The sequence below is a fragment of the Telmatherina bonti genome, assembly GCF_933228915.1.
Source record: "Telmatherina bonti genome assembly, chromosome: 10".
Lineage (NCBI taxonomy): Eukaryota > Metazoa > Chordata > Actinopteri > Atheriniformes > Telmatherinidae > Telmatherina > Telmatherina bonti.
In genome coordinates, this window is record NC_136628.1 from 22,552,792 (window position 1) to 22,568,535 (window position 15,744).

Below are 15,744 nucleotides of genomic sequence, written 5' to 3' on the forward strand. Positions count from 1 at the left end.
CCTGATGTTGGTTCAGAGGCTAGAGTGGTTGTTGCGCTCCAAAAAAACCAGACTTCCCAACTTCGTGTTCCAGTCTGGAGTGTCACATGATAGAACGCCATGTCACACATCAGCAAGTGGATGTCAACATGCTGGCCATTTTGGGGGCAGACCATGACTGATTTAACAAAGAAACTCAAGAGAACCTTATTGGTAGAAGTAAGGAAAAAAAGATAAAGTGACATAAGAAGAGATAAGGCAAGTGCTTACATCAGGCTGGATTTTATTGGCTGGAGAGATATGATGCAATATAGATGCCAATTTAGCCCCTGTTTGGGGGCGCCACAGTGATAATATCTGCCAAAGTTCAGTTGTGCTTCTTTAAGGTTCGCATTTATTCATTTTCATGTCAGTGGAACAGATTTTACAACCATGACCAACTAACTGAGCTCTATAATAGGTACTTAATGAGCAAAAACCCAAAATCCTTCATGAATTGAATAGGAAATTAATAAGATTCAGGGCAACAGCATGACAGAGAGAAACATGGTGAATATTGAAACCATTTCTTCCAACAATTCAAATGGGAAATGTGAGATTGCTAGCCAACAAACTGGACCAGTTCAAAGTACAAACAAGGACACAGAAGGAATACAGAAAATGCAGTATTGTTTGTTTGTGTGTGTTTCTCCAAGACTAGGTTTCAGGAACATACATCTTACTCTGATGTGCATATTGATTCATTATTCTATTTATTTTTTCATCTTTATCTAACCAGGTAGTCCCATTGAGATTAAAAATCTCTTTTTGCAAGGGAGACCTGACCAAAATAATGGTCATACAAATTCAGTTTTTGCAAATGACAAAAAAATGCAAAATAAACCTGCTACAACATTACAAATGATCCTGGATAAATAAAATACCTTTAATTTTATTTTTAACTTGTGGCTCATTTAATCTCTTCTATCTTTCTGTGTATGTCCTTTCTCTTCTGTGCACAGATTATTTTGTTTTTGGGATGATGGGACACTGATTCAGCTGATAACAACACTGGCTCTTTGTGTGGTCTGGAATGCACACAAACTCACACACGCACAGGACAAGAACTGTCCAGGTGCTTCTGCACTCCTTGCCCTCCAAAAAAGAGTGTGTATGTTTGCGTTGACAGTGTTTACATCCAGGTCTTGGGTCTGTTCTGCTCTGAGAAGGAAGGAAGTCCTAACAAAAACTCCTACTTGTGACATTTGTCAGTGTTTAGCGCCTTTCCTGCAACTATCCTCAACGCGAACTGTAACGCCTGTACAACATGAAACATCCAGACTAACTAATCTTCAGCAATCAGGACCTTAAAAGGCAATTTTTGCTGCCACTATCGTACATCAGAGAATTTGCGTTATCAGAATTTTCTGACTATTTATGATGTTTTTGTGATGTCATGTGTTTTATGAGGGATTCAGCTTGGAAAAACAAGTGAGGTACCAAATTTGGGGAATTAAGAACACACTTTACCATCACATTGAAATACTAAAAAGATTGGTTACCAGACATGAATACCCATGCACATGTTGTACATGTCTTTGAACTTATGCATGTGTGTGTTTGTTTTCCCACACTGGATAGGAAAATCAGTGGAAAGTAGGAGCACACAGGAAGCAAAGTCTACAGGGAATTTAAAACCCTGAGGAATCTCATCTGCAGTTCCTCAGCCATCAGTTAGACACACACAAACATACACACAGAAAATCTCACTCTAAACATTGCAGTTTAAAATGACATTTTATGACCGCTCCATTAAAACAAGAAAACATTTCACATATTTCCACTTTTATTTCTCCTCACTTTGATCTACTCCAGTAACTGTACTACCATGATGCAGATTAAAAAGCTGCAAGGAGAAAGAGAGACAACACATCTGTTGATCCAGCTGAAGCAACTGAGATAAAAATGGACGTTGAACACCAGCAGCCTCCAGTAGCTGAGCTTTCCTTCACATCTGTAAAGTTCAATGCGTCATGTAAATGAAAGTATAGTGGGACCCAGAAGATTGCATTCTTTCTCAAGGATACAGAATAAACAGAGGGGGAGGGCGACAGAGTGAAAGAGGGAGAGACATGCCACAGACACTTGATTACTCATTCACATGAGGCAGGAGCAGACCCTCGAGTGCTGATCACCCCCAGGATGAACCACAGACCACTGCCAGCTGATCGCAACAGTAGGAAAGCGGGTGGCACCAACAACCCTAGGACCAGGAGTCGTGATAACCTGTTGACGTATGATGATTTCGGGGAGGAATACTGCTGTCCGGGAAGATGCCTTGGGTAAGTCTTTAATCTGAGTTGTCCACACAGTAAAATTAGCAGCGAGCAGGTGTACATCTTAATGCAAAAAAAAGCACTGAATAATGGTATTTGCCTAACTGAGTGGTGAAGGAATAATTCCCCTGACTCAGCCACATTTACTATAAACTTCAGCATGTCCCAATGTAATTCTAAAGACAATATACACTTCAAGATCAGCACACATGTTTTGTTGGATGTAAAAAGAGATATAAATACTAAAACCCTACAACTGGAACTAAAATCCAGAAGTATTTAGGTAGCTCTTTCATCATACTCAAGCCAGAAAATCTGTTAGTTCAGCTTCAACATTGTGGTTGAGTTTTCATTAACAAATCTTGATGTACATTTTAAGTGCTTTTCAGCATTCACACACCTTCTTTAAATAGAAAGATGCAGAAGATTTCAACCATAACATTTGAAGTAATGTTATTTTGTTTTGTTTTATTTTATTCTATTTTTTTTTTAGTTTATATTAGATATAAAGTTATTCTTATATCAGACATACCTTATACAAAACCCAAACAACCAAAACCTGAAATTGGAAAACTGATTCGACAATTGATTTTTACTATTTTCTGATAAAGCTGCATCCTCTGCAAACATAAGTTTATGAATAATCCTAAATGAACTTTCTGTGACCTATTTTTTCTGTAGCAAATTCTGTCGATTTCTGTAACAAGGAATCAAATAAGTCAACCCCATCCACCACCACCATCAATGTTGTAAAATCAACAGTTTCCTTCATTTCTGTTTGCAAATACATGAACTTATCTTGTCTGCTTGCTCAACCCAACAGCCACAGCAGCTCTGAGAGACAGCTTGTAGCTCGTCTTTGTGCTAAACGACGCCAGGCTCTGCGAGGTCCTGCCTACATGTTCTCTGCTCCTTCAGTGAGTCTGTCAGAGACTGAGCAACGATTCCTGGAAGCAGCTGAGTATGGCAACATACCAGAGGTGCGCCGCATGCTACTCCATATGCCTGATCTGAATGTCAACGCTGTGGACTACATGGGCCAAAATGCACTGCAGCTGGCTGTGGCCAACGAGCATCTTGAGGTCACAGAGCTCCTCTTGGGGAGAGCAGATTTGGCCAGAGTGGGTGATGCCCTCCTCTTAGCCATCAGTAAGACCTGATTGTATTTAAACAGACAAATCGAAATGCAAAGGTTATATTGCAAGGACCTCTTCAGAGATGAAACAGTTTAATCTAAAATGAAATGTGAGAAACATGCACAATTACACAACAGCAAGGCTCAATTGTTTTATAGGTCTTTCAACAAATCTCAAATCATCACACAAATCCTAGAAAAAGAAATAGGGAACTCAAACAACATAAAGACAAAAATAATACTTTTAACATTTTCTAGGGTAAAATGACCTTATATTAGTCTTTAAAGGCATATAGCGACAGGATATGCAGGACTTTAACTTTCCTGTCTGACTAAATAGCTAGCATGTAAATTTATCATGTGGTCTGAAAACTAAATTGCATTTGTTTTTTGTGTTGTAAATATGCAAAAAACAACCACATTACAGAAGAAGGAAGAACTATAAGCTGTATAAGAAAATCACATAATTTTGGGATGTAAAGTTGAATCCATTTGTGATTAGCTGGCTATTTTTAAGCTAAGAGCTCTCAGGTTCACATACACTGGCAAACAAAGTATAAGTATTGTATTACATCTAAGGTTTGTTAGTTGAAAATATGTGGTTAGCAGCTTGAAGGGAAGTCTTCAAGGGCAGTCTAGCCTGTCTGTCTTACATCTGAATGGGGAGGCTGTAGCTCAGGAGGTAGAGCAGTTGTCCTTCAACTGGTAAGTCAAGGGGTCAATTCCAGGCTTCCCCTGAAATGGGCAAGGGCAAGACACTGAACCCCAAACTGCCCCCTGATGTGCCTATCAGAGGATGAGTGAGTGTGAACGGGTGAATGTGACAAGTTGTGTAAAGTGCTTTGAGTGATCTGTATGACTAGAAAAGTGCTATAGAAGTACAAGACCATTTGAATGAAATTGTTTTGCTAATTTTGTAACATGTCTAAAGGACAATGTAATAAAATACAGCTTTGACCTGTTTGTGTTGTAGGCAAAGGTTACGTTCGTATCACTGAGGCCCTGCTCAGTCACCCTTCATTTAAAGATGCTCATCGTCTGACGGCAAGTCCTGCTCAAGCAGACATGTTGGATGATTTCTATGCTTATGATGAAGATGGGACAAGGTAAGAAAACAATAAATAAAATAAATTAATACAGTTTGTGAGGTATGGCTTATTAGGTAAGTCACAAGGTAGGGGAATATATATATATATATATATATATATATATATATATATATATATATATATATACATATATATATATATATATATATATATATATATATATATATATATATATATATATATATATATATATATGTATATATATATATATATATATATATATATATATATATATATATATATATATATATATATATATATGTATATATATATATATATATATATATATATGTATATATATATATTTACTTAAATACTTACATAAATATATATATGTATATTTATACTTATATAAACATAACAAATTTTTAAATAATGCACAAGTAATCTGTTTAGTCTCTCTTGTTTCTGGCTTTACAGTAATATTGCAGAGGCAATCGAGGCCTTCCACACTAATTTCTGGCTTTTAGAGCAACAGCAGCCCCATGTTTACACCTCACATGTTAACTTTTAATAAGAGGGCTATATTACAAACATTTTTTTCTTCTTTAACTAAACAATTTGAGTTTCAAATATGGCTCCAGAACATATTTGACTTGGAGCCTGAGCCTCAGGGTTAGGATGTTTACAGAGTATTATTTTCTTTGTAGACATTCTCAGTGGATGAGAAAATTACAATAACCAGCTGCAAATGTAGCTATTCCCCAGAAACGAAATATGCATAGTTCTCTGTATATTATACAAGCATATTCATGATAGTCCATGATGATTAGTGTACAGGTTCTGTACTTTTTTGTGTTGGTACAATAAATAGCCTTCACATATGGCTATAATAGATGAGCTGGAATGATTGAAAAGTATGGATGGAGTGGCAGTAATTAGCTGAGATGTTTCATCTTCATAAATTTGTAATTCTCCTCTCAGTTTTTTTATTTAAAATGCAGGTAAGCTGCCAAAGAAAGAAAAAGTTCTAATTTGGAGTAGAAAATGTTCAAAATGTCTACACGAGCAGTAAATATATACTGAAACACCTAAAAGATGGAAATATTAACAAACAAAAGTGGCCACCACCCAAGTAACATATCCACTAAACATGTTTGCCCCAAGTTAGGGAGTATTATCAGCCACCAAGGCTAACTGCAGAAGAGCGCACCAATGTAGCATTTACACAAATACCAGGTTTCTACGGTTTCTCAGCAGAACAGTACTTCACATCATTGCATTTCCAACGGTTTGCTCTCTTTCAGTGGTACATACTTCATAAGGTAAAGTATATATAATATAAACCCGCCAAGCTTTCCGTGTAATGCAAGAGGATGATAATGACTCATCAGATCAGACTACCTTCCTTCTTTGCCATCTACACATAAAGCAAGAGTCAGCATTCATTCATTCATTCATTCATTTTCTGACCCGCTTAATCCAATTCAGGGTCGCGGGGAAGCTGGAGCCTATCCCAGCTGGCTTTGGGCGACAGGCAGGGTACACCCTGGACAGCTCGCCAGTCCATCACAGGAGTCAGCATTGGGTTCTTGGTTTTGTACAGCAACAGTTTAGCTTTAGGTTTAGAATGGGTTGGCTTTCACATTAGTGAGATGTAAGAAATCATCGGCTTGAACTGGTTTTCTGGTCCTCCGGTCAACCACTTTTAGTTAATGTTGTCCACACCATGTGAATCAACATCCCCCAAAACCATTTGTTAGTAGTCTTTCAGTTTCTCATCATTTCATTCTATCAACTTCCAAGACATTTTAGAGCTGATTCTTGATATTGCACCAATATCCCGTTTGACAGAAGTGAAAATGTCAAGCTGATCAATTTTATAACCTTGGTCTCTCAGTGGATTTAATTTAGTGGTTAATCCACCATGGTTATTTCACCACCATGACAAAATACTATGTTTCTGTGATTACATTCTCAAAGGTTTTCCCATGATGTGACTCCAGTGATACTTGCCGCACACTGCCAGGAATATGAAATAGTTCACACCCTCCTGAGTAAAGGGGCCCGCATCGATCCTCCTCATGACTACTTCTGCAGCTGTGACTCCTGCAACTACCAGCAGCAGTTTGACTCGTTCAGCCACTCTCGCTCAAGAATTAATGCCTACAGAGGACTGGCCAGCCCTGCTTACCTCTCCCTGTCTAATGAAGATCCTGTGCTGGCAGCCCTGGAACTCAGCAACGAACTTGCCATGCTGGCCGACATTGAAAAAGAATTTAAGGTCCATAGCAAGACCAACCCATGGCAAGACAATCGCTTTACACTTCCTGCTAGTGTTAATATACTCTTTAAACTGAAAATGTCATGCTGCTGCCAACCAGCTTCCAGTAAACACATGAACATTTTATGAGTCTGAAGAGATGAAGCAGAGACAATCACAGTTCATACTGTTGCTGTAACACACATATAATAGAATTATAGCTGCCTTGTTAAAACAAAAGAAAAAGGAAAATGGAAATGTTTTACATAAACAGTGAAATACAGTGCTTACACAAGGAATTTATCACTTTTCTTTATTTATTGGCAAATCCATGTTCCATAAAACCTTTTCCAGTGTGATGTACAGTGTCACTACTGATTTAATTTAGAAGGAGTTGTTTGTTTAAAATGATTTAATAGTGATTGAAAGCTTGAAATTACACTTCCACTTATTTTTTAATTTCAGCATAAAACCAAATCACACAAACTCAAACGTGTCATTCATTCCATCTTCATATGTAGAATGACTACAGCCGTCTGTCCAGTCAATGTAAGGATTATGTGGTGGGTTTGCTGGATCTGTGTCGCAGCACAGAGGAAGTGGAGGCCATACTGAATGGAGAAACTGCCTCTGAAGACAGCTATGAAGTACCAGGTCGACCCTCCCTCACCCGGCTCAAATTAGCCATCAAATATGAACTCAAAAAGGTCAGTATGCTCTCAAAGAGGCTATGACACAGTTGTAAGGTAAAACACACATTTTATGAGTGTTTAAAGTGGACTGCACAACATTTAAATGATTAAAAGGATCATAATATGTTGATTTCCAGCCATCCAGTCAGTATTTTATTCATGGGTTTTAAAATGTTGATTATAAGGGTTAAAAAGGAAACAAGTTTCAAACAATTTGACCTTGATTTTTTATTTTTAATATGCTCCCATCCACACTTTTAACAAGCCAGATGGTTCATCTCCTTAGCATGGAGGAAGTAGTAAAATACCATGGTTTCCAAAAACAGTTACCTGGACTTTGGGGATGTAAATGTGTATGTTTTGCTTTTTTTTTTTTTTGTCACTCTACAAACGGTTATTTTTTTTTTAAAGTTTTCAAAATTGTATTTATTGTTACATTAATGCTCCAACACCCCTTAGCTGATTTCATGCTCTCTAAAAAGAAACGATCATTTAAGAGAAGCAATTCAGAGTTTAAGGCCTTTAAAAAAAAAGTCAAATGCCAGTTCGATAACTCTTTTAGGTTTTTTTTTTTTGTTTGTTTTTGTTTTTAATTTCTTCTAGATAATTTTCTAGACTGCCCCCATGATCAATTCTTAAATAAGAATAGAAGTAATAATTCTGATAGGAGTCTGCAAACCAGGATGAAGATTTATCTTAAGAAAGAAGAATCTTGAAGTCCAGGACACAGGAAGGGAGTTCCAACAATTGAAATCCTGTTTACTTTTGTAAATTACTTTTAATCCTTTGAGTCCTGTGTCCATTTTTATGCCTGTGCTTGAAAATTGTGTTCCTATAATCAGATTATAAGAACTTTACAACCACAAGATTAGAGTTACATAATACTGACAGCATGGCTGGAAATCAGCATAAACGTGTTATAATATTTTAAATCAGGGGTAAGCAACTTTGGTCCTGGAGTGCCACAGTCCTGCAAATGTTAGGAGTTTCCTTGCGGCAACACAGCTGATTCAAGTTGATGGCTAATTAGCAGACTTGAGCAGAGTTTGATGTCAAGCTCTGCTAATTAGGTCTGATGCGTGCCAGGTGTGTTGCAGCAGAGAAACTCCTAACATTTGCAGGACTGTTGCACTCGAGGACAAGAGTTGCCTACCCTGTTTTAAATTCTTAAGAATTAAACTGATTTTTATTAAGAATTAATTTATCAGTATATGTGCAATTGGTGAAGAATAAATTAAGAAGACATTTGAAACCAAATAAAAAGGTTTCAGGCTTTCCTTAAAAACCGAACTCTTTCAGTTGAACATAAATATGTCTTAATAATCATGCAGCTGCAGCTCTAAACCTCGATCAAATCCTAAGAAAATTGAACGTCATCTCTGCAAATGACTATTCTGATCAAGTGAAGCAGACTAGAAAGGTTTTAGAAAATATATTTCACGTGAGGTTTCCAAATTGGCCTTTTTGGCACAGTTTGGCACCATGTTTTCAAAGTTCCCCACTTTAGGGGACCCCAGATTTTAGAAGGAAATACCTGGTGGAACTCTGGAGTGATAAATGCCTTGGTGCACAGATCTTGTTCCAGTAGCTGAAATATTCATTTGAAACACTATTTTATCAACATCTTTTTTAGGTTCTTTGGAATGTTTAGTATTAGTAAAAAAAAAAAAAACAGAACTCTTTTTATTCTAATTTGGCAAAGAGAAACATTACTGATTAAAAATCAGTTTTAGCTTTCTTTTACATCTTTCTGTTTAGTGTTTATACATTTTTATACCTTTTTTTCCCCAGAAAATGGATTAGTAACTAGTAACAGAAACAGCATAAAGCAATGGGACTCGATGAGTCTTGAATATTTGATCCTCTACTGTATGTGTGGAGGTCTGAACTTGTCCTCCACCAATCTTTGTGCCCTCAGTTTGTGGCTCATCCCAACTGCCAGCAGCAGCTGCTGAGTATCTGGTATGAGAATCTGCCTGGCCTGAGACAACAAACCACCGCTATCAAACTGCTGGTGGTGCTGGCAGTAGCTTTAGGACTGCCTGGATTGGCCATGGCTTACTGGATTGCTCCATGCAGCAGAGTATGGAGAATTTACAATCACAATATACACATTAAAGATTTACCTCACTGTCAGAGCAGATTTCATCCTCCTTTTGTTCCATCCTTTTGTCAGGTTGGAAAGGTGATGCGCAGCCCCTTCATGAAGTTTGTGGCCCATGCATCTTCCTTCACGATTTTTCTTGGTCTTCTCATCCTCAATGCTGCTGATCGTTTCGCTGGGACCACAATATTGCCAAACATGACGCACCATCAACATCCTGGAGGTCTACATCTCAAATCTGACCCTTTGCTCCTCTTTCGTAAGACCACCACACCCTTCACCTGGATGGAAATCCTAATCATGTCATGGGTTATGGGTGAGCAGAAGATGTGGTTTGTAACCAGCACAAAAAACAATTAACTTTAAAGCTGATATAATATTGACTTGTGTCTCTGCAGGTATGATTTGGACTGAAGTGAAGGAGATCTGGAGTCAGGGACCAGGAGAGTACCTGGTTGAACCGTGGAACCTCCTGGACTTTGGAATGTTGGCGATCTTTCTTGCCTCCTTCAGCTGCCGCTTCTCCGCTATGAGACATGCTGACTTAGCTCAACGCTATGTATACAAACACTGCAAAACACTAGTCAGACTGCCTCCAGAGATACACTACTTCACACTGGGTGAGCAGCCTCGCTCACGTGCACAGATTTACAACGTCACCTTCTATGTCTTGTTAAGGGGATCAAATATTATCTGATTTCCAAAAATGAAGCATTCATTTAGAAATAAATGAGAGTGGATTTTTGTTTTGTACACACAAATGGAAATCCTCTCCAGGCAGCTGTTTCAGTCAGTCAACAGGAATGATGTAGGGAAAGTTTTGGCTTTGCCCATTGTATTGCCTGTGACACTGGAGACATTTAGCTGACAAAAGGAAGAATGAACTTGAATTGAAATCAGCTAATTCTGCAGGCAAGCACCTCACTATATGCAAAAAAAGGAAGACAAAATTGACTGAAACGTGGTTGACTTCTTAAAACTGATGGTTTCAGCGTGACCTAACATATTAACATTTAAAAATTACACTCAGAAGAGCAGTGCGTGCAATAGGTCAAATGATTCTCACTTATTTAGAAGTCTAGAAGTTAAGATGAGTGGACAAAAATCCTCCAACCAAGAGCTAAAAGAGCGTGGCTTAATAAGTTGCAAGAAAAAAGCACAAGATGGTTCAGACAGAAGCACATGAGTATCTGATGTTTATCTTGTTGCTTTGAACTTTAACAGACACACTGAGGTTCAAACATGAATAGTATCTGCTAAATGGTATTTTCATGAGGAAATTTACTATAACACTGGCTGAAAATACACATTGATAAAACCAAATCTAATTTACAGATTTTGTTTGTTTTTTTCATGGAGAAAAAGCGTGAGCAGCAGCTATTTACCGGTAGTTCATTTTTAATTCAACATTATCCCCTTATGATACTTAAAAAAAAACAACAAAAAACTTTATCACATATTTAATAAACATATATTTTCAGTACAGAGAAAACTATTCAGCATTTTTATTCAAAACCATTGAATAATGCCAAAACTGCTTATAAATGTCTAACTCTTCTTCTGTTTACTTTCTTTTGTTTTTTCTCTATAACCATAATGAACTAAACTCCTGTTGCCATGAATAGATATAGAAAATACAGATGTTACAGATATTCTCTGTTAAATTACTTTTCAAAACGTTTTCTCTTCAATGTGGCCTAAAAACATGATTATGCTCTGTTTTCCAGCCCGTATCCACTGGATGCCATCAGATCCCCAGCTTGTATCGGAGGGCCTTTACGCAGTTGCAGTGGTGCTGAGCTTCTCTCGGATTGCTTACATCCTCCCGGCCAATGAGAGCTTTGGTCCACTTCAGATCTCTTTAGGCAGGACCGTCAAAGACATCTTCAAGTTCATGGTCATCTTCCTCTTAGTCTTTCTGGCCTTCATGATCGGCATGTTCAACCTTTACTCTTATTACCTGGGGGCAAAGCAGAATGACGCCTTTACCACGTGAGATATTTTTTTCCTACTTGCTATATTTTCAAACTTTTCAGAGTTTTAAAGACTTTATTTAATATTGACCAGCTTATCCAGTTATAAGGGATGAATGTTGGGTCAGAGAAAGGAGATGACCTTTGACCACAATATTAACTTTACATTGGATCATAAAGTTTCTTAAGTTTCATTAGGGATGTTTTAAAGCAAGATGGTTCCTGCTTTGTATATTTGCTGTCAAGACTTTTTCATGTGCGGTTTGCATGTTCTACCCACGTGTGTGTGTTTTTTCCATGTACCCCACTTTCTTCCAACACTCCAAAGACACCCAGGCCAGGTTAATTAGAGTGAGATTAGGGGCGAGTGTGAATGTGCATGGTTGTTTATCCCTCTGTGTTAGTCCTGTGAGGGACTGGTGACCTAGACTTTTCCAGTGATGGACTGGTGACCCTGCTAGAGTTTACCTCCCTCCTGCTCAGCAGCTGCTGGGATTGGCTCATTTGGTGTTGATATGTAGTTTTTCAAATCTAAGACATGAACATCAGATGACACCCAAGTTGAATTCACAAGATATATGTCTGAAATGCAATAGCCTAACCCTAAGAAACTTAAAAACTAATCATATCTCATGCAAAAAAATCACCAGTTCAGTTTTGAATCAACAGAAAGACATTCAAGACTCCTAGTCTTTGGTTGTAATTTATTCTTTTTGTAAGTTTGAATTAGCCAACTAAGTCAATTTTTTTTTTCAATACAACAAAATAATTTAGTTTAAAGTGATGGAAAAACATTTTGTTTTTACTCTCATGTCTCTAACATGTCTTAGAAATGTGAGTTTATTGTAAAACACACCCTGCCAAATTCTTGCAGCTGCATTTCTACAGTTATGAATCAGGAACATACATTTAATTTTCAGGCTGAAGTTGTTTTTTTGGGGGGTTTTTTTTGTCTAATTTTTTTTAAGCCTCCCAATTGATTTTAATCAAGTGGTTCAGTGACTGGAAATCATTAGCAGCCCTAAGCTTTAAAATCACTGTATGACAGTATTGTATGTTTATACAGAAAACTGAACACTAAAAATGAACTGCAAGTCTGAAAACATTTTGTTCTGACTGATATTCTCAAAAAATGTATATATTTTATGTTCAAGTCCTTATGTTTGAATTTGAAATGTTTCTTTCTTCTTCTCTCTCTGTGTGTCCATTTAGCCTGGAGGAGAGCTTCAAGACTTTATTCTGGGCTATATTTGGACTGTCTGAGGTCAAGTCTGTTGTGATCAACAATGGACACAAATTCATAGAGAACATTGGTTATGTGCTGTATGGGGTTTACAATGTTACCATGGTGATAGTGCTTCTCAACATGCTCATTGCCATGATTAACAGCTCCTTCCAGGAGATTGAGGTACGTCAATGAAATGCCAACTCATCAGATGTGCCTTGGACACAAGGTCACAAATATGAAGCATTGCTTCATAAAAACGCAGTCACGTGTAGCACACACTCTTATATGGCCATAACCTTCCTGTGTTCCCATTCATAATGTTAAAGAATACCGTAATAACATTATTTACAGATTGTTGGATTATGGTGGCTCCAATAAAACTGATACCACCAAATGAGATTGGCACCATCGCTGCAATTTACCTATGAAGTATGAAATATTTGTAAGTTAAATGCATAAATTACCAAATCACTTTTGTGTTGTCTTTAAAAACACTAAGGTGGAGAAGTAAATGCCTTGTCAAGATAGGATCTTAGATCTGTACTCTAAGTACAATTAGCTAAGCAAAAGTACTAAGATGAGGTAGTTTTCATTCTGTACTCTCTTTTCTGCAGGATGATGCTGATGTTGAGTGGAAGTTTGCACGGGCAAAACTGTGGTTCTCCTACTTTGAGGAGGGAAGGACGCTTCCTGTGCCTTTTAACCTGGTGCCCAGTCCAAAATCTATGCTGGGACTTGCCACAGTGATCAAATCCCAGCTCCAGCATTTTATGGAAAGACACAGTGAGAAGAGGATTGACACGCAACTTAAACAGGTACAGCTCACTGTAATTATGAATCTCATGAAAACACCCAACTCTGCTTTTACATTCTTTTACCTTGTAAGTCTTTCATCCAGAGACCCCGAGCGCCTCCCAGTGGTTTAACTGCTGCACCACAGCCTGCACCTCAACCCTGAACACAATTTAACCTAAGAAATTTCTTAAGTCTGTTCAGTTCTGCTAATTTACTTTCAATCTTTTAGCTTGGGGAGAGCAAAATTTCAGGATATGAAGGTTCTACCAGTCCAACAAGATATCAGGTATAATATGAACGTTTGTACGTTTTACAATGAACAAAGTTTACGGTTTTGTTGTAAAAAAAAAAAAAAAAATTAAAGACCACTTATATCCTCTTCATCTTATAATTCTATAAATTTTACTGATTTAACATATTTTTATTTACTGGATGCAGAAGATCATGAAGCGACTGATCAAGCGTTACATCATCAAAGCTCAAGCAGACAAAGACAGTGACGAGATCACTGAAGGTAACCTCAACAGAGCCTCGTGTGCACCTCAGTTTTTTATGTTTTTGTTTACAGTTGTTACAGTTTTTTGTTTTTTTGTTGTTTTTTTTTTTGTTGGGGGTGGGTGTGGAGTAAAAAACAAATAATTAAATGTTTTCTGATGATCGTCCCTATTCCTTTATCTTCTAGTGCACACATTTCTCATGTGCCATCGCACTTACCTGCAGCAATAAACAATGATTATTATTGTCAGTCTCTCTGCCTCTTACAAAGAGTAAGGGCACTGACTGTGTGGAGTCTAATTTGCTCAGTAGCCGGAAAATGAAATGCTGACTTCTTTCATGTTATTTACTTCTTCACCACACTTAACTGGTTAATTCACTTATACTTTTCTCTGCTTCACTTCCATCCTTCTCTCAGCCACTTCCAGACAGACGGGTTCTCCCGGATGAACCGGGTTTTTATTTCTGGCTTCTTCCATTTCAGAGCATGCTGGGAGTTTGTTTATGACTACTGTCACTGTAGTGTTTGATTTTTGTGGAGCATATAATTGCAACTGTTGTTGATGCTTTAACATGAACAGTCTGTGATTACATGAACTTGTATTGAACACAAGCTTTTTCTAGTTCACTTTGTCACATTGTTTAAGGTCTTTTGTGTTTTGCATGGTCCAATCCCAACTCTTGTTCCATGTCATGCACATTTATGTCACTACTTACATTTGTAAATCTATATTTTCTCCTTATGATTACTGAGTTATTTTTTTCCTGTTTGGATCCAGGTGAGTTGAAAGAGATCAAACAGGACATCTCCAGCCTGCGATATGAGCTGTTGGAGGAGAAATCACAGAATATGGAGACACTTGATGTACTGCTGAGGAGGCTTGGAGAAATCACTTTACCTTCATCGTAGCACCTACAGCTGGCTTGTCTTTTCTTTAAAAGCTGTTGTGTTGTGTGTCTGCTCATCAGTCAATGGATGTAGATATGTCAACACCAAAAAAAAAAAAAAAAAAAAATTGTGATGCTAACATAAGAATAAATGTATGTGAATACAGAATTAAAAATGAGGTGGCTTATAATAACGCATTCTACAGGTTTGGATTTCATGCAAAATACCAACTGGATTATGTCTAATGGTGGAATAATCACTTCAAAGGTAAGACCATCGGACCATTTTGAGGAAGAGGTTAATGAATAATGCATAAATACTTTACAGTTTCTCTGTCCTGTGAATAAAAGTACATAAGAGTTAGTTTTTTTGCAACATACACAGATTTTTTAAAATTGACTTAATGACAGTAAATTTAATCATGAGCCAGCAACAGGTTCATGGAAGGAAACGTAAAAAAAAGCATCAACCCTCCGTCCATGTTGTAACACTCTTCATCCTGATCCTGGTCATGAGGGACTGCAGCATATCGCAGATGTCGCAGAGTGAGCTGTCACCATGCACGCTCTCTCATGAAAGGATAAACTCCTCAGATCTTTTAGTAAAGACTAAAATCTGATTCAGAGAGAAGATAATTACTTTTTTTGCGTTTAGAAATTTAATATACATACATAACATACCCAACAGTAAACTACAAAGGAGATCCAATTTCTAAAAGTTTTATTTTTCTTTTTATCAAAAGAAAAAAACAAAAGTTTATAAGAGAAATGTTTTGGAAAAATTCAGACAGTTCATGTCATTTCAGGCACAGAGATGTGAACAGGTCA

The 15,744-nt window shown here is 37.4% G+C and overlaps 1 protein-coding gene across 1 annotated transcript; it reads left to right on the top strand.

Moving 5' to 3' along the window:
• Window positions 1–2,160: 2,160 nt before the first annotated feature.
• trpc6a (transient receptor potential cation channel, subfamily C, member 6a) lies at window positions 2,161–14,938 on the top strand (the record flags this gene model as incomplete). Its single annotated transcript, XM_079247847.1, has 14 exons — window positions 2,161–2,300; window positions 3,118–3,443; window positions 4,403–4,535; window positions 6,462–6,762; window positions 7,263–7,448; window positions 9,352–9,516; window positions 9,610–9,853; window positions 9,936–10,157; window positions 11,265–11,529; window positions 12,723–12,918; window positions 13,353–13,553; window positions 13,763–13,819; window positions 13,972–14,047; window positions 14,808–14,938. The coding sequence occupies 14 exons, from the start codon at window positions 2,161–2,163 to the stop codon at window positions 14,936–14,938; spliced, it is 2,643 nt and encodes an 880-aa protein (XP_079103973.1).
• Window positions 14,939–15,744: the final 806 nt, after the last annotated feature.